The sequence below is a fragment of the Rhinoderma darwinii genome, chromosome 7 (genome assembly GCF_050947455.1).
Source record: "Rhinoderma darwinii isolate aRhiDar2 chromosome 7, aRhiDar2.hap1, whole genome shotgun sequence".
Lineage (NCBI taxonomy): Eukaryota > Metazoa > Chordata > Amphibia > Anura > Rhinodermatidae > Rhinoderma > Rhinoderma darwinii.
This window is the reverse complement of record NC_134693.1, coordinates 133,208,001-133,217,899: the sequence shown is the minus strand read 5'-3', so window position 1 is coordinate 133,217,899 and position 9,899 is coordinate 133,208,001. Positions and strand designations below refer to the sequence as shown.

The window sequence follows — 9,899 nt, the reverse complement described above, 5'->3', positions numbered from 1 at the left end:
CGCTTTGGATTTTTGTCTAGAAAATTATAGAGTTAAAAGGGATGTCTTCAAGAGACAACCCGTTCTCTAAAGATGGCGACCCCTGCGATCAGCGGATTACTGCGTGTCCAGCACCTGAAACCTCAAATAACAGGTGATCTTAGTAGCTCTATATTTCCACTGCAGCAGAAGCCACAAAGTGCATGGCCCGTTTAAAGGGGAAATCCGGGAAGTGAATTTTTTTTCTTAGGGGCTTTAAATGAAATAAAACAAAAAAGCGATACTTCCCTATCATTGCCCCAGCAATCTTGCAGCAGTCCTGGTGGTTGTTTACATGCATGTAGCGTGTGCCCGCAGCAGCCTATCTAAGAAAAAAAATCACTTTCCAGATAATCCTTCAATCCTTAAGGTCTCCTGCACACGACCGTGCCTGTAATCACTGTCCGTGATTACGGGCACTGACGGCTGTGGACAGCCACCCGCATTTGCAGGCCGTGCTCCCACATAAAGCATGGGAGCACGGTCTGTAAACAGCAAAAAATAGGACATGGCCTATCTTATGCGGAGCCTTTCCACGGCACAGACAGCTTTCCGTAAATATACGGAAAGGTGTCCATTGGCCATAGAAATGAATAGGTCTGTAATTACGGACTAAATTTACGGTCGTGTGCATGGGGCCTAAGGCCTCATGCGCACGAATGTGTTTTTGCGGCCACAATTCTGCGGGTGAATTGCGGTCCTATTCATTTCCATGTGGTTTCCACGGTCCGTGCATTGCCCGGGAGCCTGGACCGCAAAAAGATAAGACATGTCTTATTACGGCCGCATTTTGCGGTCCGGGCTCATTTGAAATGAATGTACACGGCTATGTGCATGGCCCGTGATTTGCGGGCGACCCGCGGATGACACTCCGCGGCCGTCCGAGTCGCAAATCACGGGCCGTACACACCACTACGGTCGTGTGCATGAGTCCTTAGTGTGTACTTATGGAAAGTTTACACGCTAAAGGTTTCCACAAGGCCCCATTAGCACGAGGGAGGCCAAAAGAGTGTCCTTTTGGCCTCCATTGGGCTGCTATATATTAGTTCTAGGATGGTGTAGACTCTGCTATTCCATCCCACGGAATCTACTGTATGAATAATGTATTAACTGATACGTCATAGACCCTCCTGACCCCGGATCGTGACGTATCGGTTTGATGTCTATGATGGCGGATGTTGCGGTCACGCATCCGTCAAAGCCCATGTTTATTGTGTACGTCAGGAGCTTTTCCCGGCTTATACATCAAATGTGGTCCTGAGGGGCCTGTGGCAGTATGTGGGTTGGTTGGAGAGTCCGCGGTGTCTGAAGAAGCCGCATGGAAGCGCGGACTCTCTGTCACGGTGTTTATTAGTGGGTTGTCGCTCGGCTAACGCTTCGTGGACCAGTGATTTATTTATACTGGATGTTTTATTACTGGACATTATTTATTCATTTATGCAAATTGGTTTTTTTAATGTTATGTTACCCAGAATAAAACACCACAGCCTTTAATTTCCAATTACTTGTATTGATTGTCTTAATTTAAGGTTTGTTGGGGGGGGGGGGGGGGGGGTTGGCGTATGTTATCTCATGTGTATGGGCACCTTTACTCTGTCTCCAGACACTGGCTCGTTACGGGGATGGCGACCACCCCACTATGATGTCCACATGCCCTAATACTGCGTATGGACAGGGGTCGTCTTTATGCCAAAAATCCAGAGTGAATATAAGGGTATGTTCACACGGCCTATTTACGGACGTAATTCGGGCGTTTTTGCCCCGAATTACGCCCGAAAATAGCGCCTCAATAGCGCTGACAAACATCTGCCCATTGAAAGCAATGGGCAGACGTTTGTCTGTTCACACGAGGCGTATATTTACGCGCCGCTGTCAAATGACGGCGCGTAAATAGACGCCCGCGTCAAAGAAGTGACCTGTCACTTCTTTGGCCGTAATTGGAGCCGTTCTTCATTCACTCCAATGAATAGCAGCGCCAATTACGGCCGTAATTGACGCGGCGTTCAAGCGCCTGCACATGCCGGTACGGCTGAAATTACGGGGATGTTTTCAGGCTGAAACATCCCCGTAATTTCAGCCGTTACGGACGCCCTTGTGTGAACATACCCTAAGGGTATGTGCACACACACTAATTACGTCCGTAATTGACGGACGTATTTCGGCCGCAAGTCCCGGACCGAACACAGTGCAGGGAGCCGGGCTCCTAGCATCATACATATGTACGATGCTAGGAGTCCCTGCCTCTCCGTGGAACTACTGTCCCGTACTGAAAACATGATTACAGTACGGGACAGTTGTCCTGCAGAGAGGCAGGGACTCCTAGCATCGTACATAAGTATGATGCTAGGAGCCCGGCTCCCTGCACTGTGTTCGGTCCGGGACTTGCGGCCGAAATACGTCCGTCAATTACGGACGTAATTAGTGTGTGTGCACATACCCTTAGTCGTTGGGTCGTCCTCTTCTGTCATGTTATAAATTATATTTGGTTTTCTAGGAACCTGCAATAGCAAATCTGCAGAGAAGAACTCGGCAGCTTCTCCCATTCATTCCTCTAGTAAAGCTGGGTGACCACCTCTGTGGGAGCTGTAATGGCGGCCATATTGGTTGTCACACAGCTGTCCCAGAAATATAGCTATGAAACTTGACAGGAGAGAAAACCAGTTCTATTCAGGATTAACACTTGATCGCTGGGAGTTGTAGTTTGTCAACAGTTTGCAGACCACTATTATAAAGTCCGGGACTGTCCTCCACCACTACAGCACAAGCAGCAGAAACTACATTTCCCGGCAGGCTCCCTGCGACCATGTACTGTACGCATGCGCCGTGCGGGACAAGATGTCAGCTGCCTGAAGTCCTGCATGATCAGTGCAGGTAACGGGGCGGACGTGTGAGCTGCGGAGATGGCGGCTCTGTACCGGCACACGGCGATCAGGAGCGGCTGGAGAGCCGTCTCAGGGATAGGCAGCCTGGGCTCTGTAAGGACGAAATCCTCGGCGCCCTGGTGAGTGGTGTCTGTGCTGTGTATAATATATGGTACATGTGATAGTGGAGGACACCGGGATATATACACCGAGACCGGGGAGAGGAACAGTATGATGTGGGGACCCCAATGAAGAATAATGGCAGCAGGACCCCCAATGCTGAGTGGTACCCCCATGGTGGCAGCGTGGCCTGCGGAGAGCCCCCCCATGGTGGCAGCGTGGCCTGCGGAGAGCCCCCCCATGGTGGCAGCGTGGCCTGCGGAGAGCCCCCCCATGGTGGCAGCGTGGCCTGCGGAGAGCCCCCCCATGGTGCCAACGTGGCCTGCGGAGACCCCCCATGGTGGCAGCGTGGTCTGCGGGGACCCCCCATGGTGGCAGCGTGGTCTGCGGGGACCCCCCATGGTGGCAGCGTGGTCTGCGGGGACCCCCCATGGTGGCAGCGTGGTCTGCGGGGACCCCCCATGGTGGCAACGTGGTCTGCGGGGACCCCCCATGGTGGCAGTGTGATCTGCGGGGAGCCCCCTGTGGTGGCCTGCAGAGACCGGTTTCCACCCCCCCCTCATATGATTGTGTGTCTTCCATGATGTGGAGGAATACAGGGGCCCCTTATGTCTATGTAATGTTTTATCATCCTGTGACTCTGCCCATAACGATGCCAACCACAAACAGTACCCCCAGAACAGTGCCGGCCATGGAATACGATACTCTCTTCCTCTCGCAGAACATGGACAGACGGGAGTTTCCAGGACTGTGTACTGACCCCTGCGGTCCCTCTTATTGCAGGTATCAGGAACATCTGGAGATGGAGGATAAGGGACAAAAATCTCCCTCCAGAATCCGAGAACAAAAGTCCAGCATCTTAAGAAAACCGGGAGTTACCCCTGTGGATAAGATGAGCAAGGAGTCGCTGTGTGAGCTGCTGGAGCAGAATGTAGTGTACAGGGAAGGTCTGTAGTGTGGTCATATATTCCGCAGTCCATCTTTTATGTATTTTAGAGTTTGACACCTATGACCAAAACAAATCCGCAGATGTGCGTCAAAACCTTTACTCACTGATGGTTTAATTTCACCCCATGCTTTACACTGCAGTTCTGCTCACTCAGATTGGCTGATGTATATAAGCACAGGCTCACCAGGAATTCAATGTATGAAAAACTGATTTCCATTACGGTGAGAACAAAATGATTATTAACTACAAGAAACTAAACCACCAGCGAGAAAAAGACGGCCGCACGTGACCGAGCCGCAATAAGGGGAGGAGCCTGGAGATCGCCTTTAAATTTAAGTTATTTTAAAGTGTGAGTTTAAAATCCCATTTACAGGTGTTTTCTATCTGTAGGTCCACTCGTGGCCATCAACAAACCCCAGGGACTGCCCATTACAGGTACGTGACTCCCGCACAGACGTCTCATGTGATCACTACGTGCCGGGCGCTGGGGATGTTCATGGAAAGATCCTTAAAGCCGTTCTATAAAGGATCATGTGACCTGACTACTCGGAAACAGGAGTTCCAGATGTCATCACATGATCGTTTTCAGAGCTGCTGACTGGCTGAGAAGGATCATGTGATACACCATGTGACCCCACAGAAGCAGCAACAGATCTCTTCAGCCCCCTACTTGGCACTTAACCCCTTAATGACCAAGGATTATTTTTTGTTTTTTCACTGTCGCATTCTAAGAGACGTAACTTTTTTTTTTTTTTTTATTCCGTCTACATCGCCGTGTATAGTCTTGTTTTTTGCGGGACGAGTTGTATTTTTCATTTGCGCCGTTTTTTGATGCATATAATATATCGATGAACTTTTATTAACTTTAATTTAGGAGAGAATTGAAAATAAGCAGCTATTCCAGCGTAGATTTTCGGGGTATTGATTTACGCCATTTACTATGCAGCGTAAATAACGTGTTACCTTTATTCGATGGGTCGGCACGATTACGGGGATACCAAAGCTACGAAGGTTTTAGGTTTTCCTACGTTTGTACAATAGAAACCCTTTAAAAAAAAAAATGACTTGTTTTTGCATCGCCGCATTCCAAGAGCCGTAACGTTTTTTATTTTGTCGATGTCGCCATATGTGGGCTTGTTTTTTGCGGGACGCTGTGTAGTTTTCATTGGTGGTATTTTAGGGTACATGGAACTTATTGATTAACTTCTATTTTATTTTTTTATGGGGGGGAATGGGAGTAAAAAAAGGAATTTTGTCATTTTTCTTTTTTTTGGACGCTGCTCACCCGGCAGCTTAATTCATGTGTTAACTTTATTGATCGAGTCGTTACGATCACGGCGATACTATATATATGTATGTGTGTTTTGTTTTTTTTGTTTTGTTTTTTGTTACACTTTTACTAAATAAAAACACTTTTTTATTTTTGCTGTAATGTTTTTTTTTTTTTTTCATAAACTTTATTTAAATATTTAACTGGTTTGTTTGTTTTGTCCCACTAGGGGACGCCACCTTGCGATCTTTTGATCGCAGATATAATGCTTTAGTGTACCAAGGCATTATTGCCTATGTGTAAAACTGACAGGCAGTCCATTAGGCTGTGCCTCTGGGATGGGCTAATAGGCAGTGGCTGAAGGCAGACCTGGGGGCCTTTGTTAGGGCCACGGCTTCCATGGAAACACATCGTCGCCCCGTGATCTCATTGTGGGGGTGAGAGAGGAAGCTCCCACCCTCTGTCAAACACATTAGATACCACGGTCGCTATTGACAGTGTCATCTAATGGGTTAAAGTGACAGAATCTGAGAGCGCTTAGATAGCGGCAGGAGCCTGTCTGTGTATAACAGCCGCGATCCTGCCGCTGATCTCGTGGCTACAGTGGCGCTGTACCCATGATATCAGAGTGACGGATATATCCGTCCCTCGTCATTAAAGGGGCATTTAGCGGGTGTTATTGTACGCACAAGCATAACCCTATTTCTGTATCACACTAATGTGCTTATTTTAATAGGTCTATCATAGTGGCAGGTTCTCTTTAAAGGGACAATCCCATCTTTTTAGGGTCCCCCAACAATAAACAACTGATCACAGGGTGTCGCCCTCCGGGATCCCCAGAGATCAGCTGTAATTTGTATTCTGGGACCAAGCGTTCAATTTCCCTGCAGCGCCACCACAGGGGATATGAAGCATTACACAGTTCTCATTGATTTCAATGTAGTACACATAGTGCTGGGTCCTCCAGAGGGAGACACTCTTAGTTGCCCGTCCAGGTAATAGATGAGGGTCCTGAATGAGGACATCTCACTATTAATTCAGAATTTAGGGTATTAAACATGGGTTTTCTCAACCAGACTCCTATATTACAGGACATAGGGCCGCAATGTGGTTTGATATTTTGAGTGACTGTTTGTAGCGTTTACATCGTCTTCTTTGTCATTAGGAAGTCCCGAGGGACTATCATTGGTGTCCATCCTCCCGGAGTTACAACAGATATTACAGATAAAGTCAGATCTTCATGTGGTAAAAGCTGCGCCAAAGTATGTGTGAGACGTCCCCTGTAACATTTAATGTGTCGTCACTATAACACTGTGGTACTGTCCAGCTAACGGGCCTATAGGATAAATGCACTGGGTATAACTAAAGGGGTTTTCCTCAAAAAATATTTGTCTGGGGTGGGAAATAAACAATAAAAGACCTTTTACTCACCTGACAAATCTCACGGTTCTCCCCCACCGCCTTTTATTTACAGTGCTGCAGCGATGACGTGCCCCTATACCCACGCGATCGCTGCAGCACTGTGAACAAACGGGGAGCACCAAAATGGATGCGCTGGAACAAAGAGGGATTTATCAGGTGAGTAAAAGGTTAAAAGGTCTTTTATTTTATGGCAAATCCTTGGCCAGAATTTTTTTTTTCCCAATCTCTGAAGATGCAATTAACTTATATTTTACATTTTAATTATATAAAATCTATGGAGTATAATATAACTACTATAATACTGCTCCTATATACAAGAATATAACTACTATAATACTGCTCCTATATACAAGAATATAACTACTATAATACTGCCTCCTATATACAAGAATATAAGTACTATAATACTGCCTCCTATATACAAGAATATAACTACTATAATACTGCCCCTATATACAAGAATATAACTACTATAATACTGCCCCTATGTACAAGAATATAATACTGCTCCTATATACAAGAATATAACTACTATAATACTGCTCCTATATACAAGAATATAACTACTATAATACTGCTCCTATATACAAGAATATAACTACTATAATACTGCCTCCTATATACAAGAATATAACTACTATAATACTGCCTCCTATATACAAGAATATAACTACTATAATACTGCCTCCTATATACAAGAATATAACTACTATAATACTGCCCCTATATACAAGAATATAACTACTATAATACTGCCCCTATGTACAAGAATATAATACTGCTCCTATATACAAGAATATAACTACTATAATACTGCTCCTATATACAAGAATATAACTACTATAATACTGCTCCTATATACAAGAATATAACTACTATAATACTGCTCCTATATACAAGAATATAACTACTATAATACTGCCTCCTATATACAAGAATATAACTACTATAATACTGCCTCCTATATACAAGAATATAACTACTATAATACTGCCCCTATATACAAGAATATAACTACTATAATACTGCCCCTATGTACAAGAATATAATACTGCTCCTATATACAAGAATATAACTACTATAATACTGCTCCTATATACAAGAATATAACTACTATAATACTGCTCCTATATACAAGAATATAACTACTATAATACTGCTCCTATATACAAGAATATAACTACTTTAATACTGCCTCCTATATACAAGAATATAACTACTATAATACTGCCCCTATATACAAGAATATAACTACTATAATACTGACCCTATATATAAGAATATAACTACTATAATACTGCCCCCTATGTACAAGAATATAACTACTATAATACTGACCCTATATATAAGAATATAACTACTATAATACTGCCTCCTATATACAAGAATATAACTACTATAATACTGCCCCCTATGTACAAGAATATAACTACTATAATACTGACCCTATATATAAGAATATAACTACTATAATACTGCCCCCTATATACAAGACTATAACTACTATAATACTGCTCCTATATACAAGAATATAACTACTATAATACTGCCCCCTATATATAAGAATATAACTACTATAATACTGCCCCCTATATACAAGACTATAACTACTATAATACTGCCCCCTATATACAAGACTATAACTACTATAATACTGCCCCCTATATACAAGAATATAACTACTATAATACTGCCCCTATATACAAGAATATAACTACTATAATACTGATCCTATATACAAGAATATAACTACTATAATACTGCCCCCTATATACAAGAATATAACTACTATAATACTGACCCTATATACAAGACTATAACTACTATAATACTGCCCCTATATACAAGAATATAACTACTATAATACTGACCCTATATATAAGAATATAACTACTATAATACTGCCCCCTATGTACAAGAATATAACTACTATAATACTGACCCTATATATAATAATATAACTACTATAATACTGCCTCCTATATACAAGAATATAACTACTATAATACTGCCCCCTATGTACAAGAATATAACTACTATAATACTGACCCTATATATAAGAATGTAACTACTATAATACTGCCCCCTATATACAAGACTATAACTACTATAATACTGCTCCTATATACAAGAATATAACTACTATAATACTGCCCCTATATATAAGAATATAACTACTATAATACTGCCCCCTATATACAAGACTATAACTACTATAATACTGCCCCCTATATACAAGAATATAACTACTATAATACTGCCCCTATATACAAGAATATAACTACTATAATACTGATCCTATATACAAGAATATAACTACTATAATACTGCCCCCTATATACAAGAATATAACTACTATAATACTGACCCTATATACAAGAATATAACTATTATAATACTGCCCCCTATATACAAGAATATAACTACTATAATACTGCCCCCTATATACAAGAATATAACTACTATAATACTGACCCTATATACAAGACTATAACTACTATAATACTGCCTCCTATATACAAGAATATAATACTGCCTCCTATATAAAAGAATATAACTACTATAATACTGACCCTATATATAAGAATGTAACTACTATAATACTGCCCCCTATATACAAGACTATAACTACTATAATACTGCTCCTATATACAAGAATATAACTACTATAATACTGCCCCCTATATATAAGAATATAACTAGTATAATACTGCCTCTATATACAAGAATATAACTACTATAATACTGCTCCCTATATACAAGAATATAACTACTATAATACTGCTCCTATGTACAAGAATATAACTACTATAATACTACCCCTACATACAAGAATATAACTACTATAATACTGCCTCCTATATACAAGACTATAACTACTATAATACTGCCCGTATATACAAGAATATAACTGCTATAATACTGCTCCCTATATACAAGAATATAACTACTATAATACTGCCCCTATATACAAGAATATAACTACTATAATACTGCTCCTATATACAAGAATATAACTACTATAATACTGCCCCTATATACAGGAATATAACTACTATAATACTGCCTCCTGTATACAAGAATATAACTACTATAATACTGCCCCTATATACAAGAATATAACTACTATAATACTGCCCCATATACAAGAATATAACTACTATAATACTGCCCCTATATACAAGAATATAACTACTATAATACTGCCCCCTATATGCAAGAATATAACTACTATAATACTGCCCCTATATACAAGAAT

The 9,899-nt window shown here is 41.8% G+C and overlaps 1 protein-coding gene across 1 annotated transcript in view; it reads left to right on the top strand.

Moving 5' to 3' along the window:
- The first annotated feature begins 2,852 nt into the window (after positions 1-2,852).
- RPUSD3 (RNA pseudouridine synthase D3) overlaps positions 2,853-9,899 on the top strand; it is a 24,246-nt gene continuing 17,199 nt past the window's right edge. Inside the window, exons 1-4 of the mRNA XM_075831675.1 lie at positions 2,853-3,019; positions 3,783-3,946; positions 4,339-4,383; positions 6,384-6,480. Coding sequence (XP_075687790.1) covers positions 2,919-3,019; positions 3,783-3,946; positions 4,339-4,383; positions 6,384-6,480 — 407 coding nt within the window. The 5' untranslated portion in view covers positions 2,853-2,918. The remainder of the gene's footprint in view (positions 3,020-3,782; positions 3,947-4,338; positions 4,384-6,383; positions 6,481-9,899) is intronic.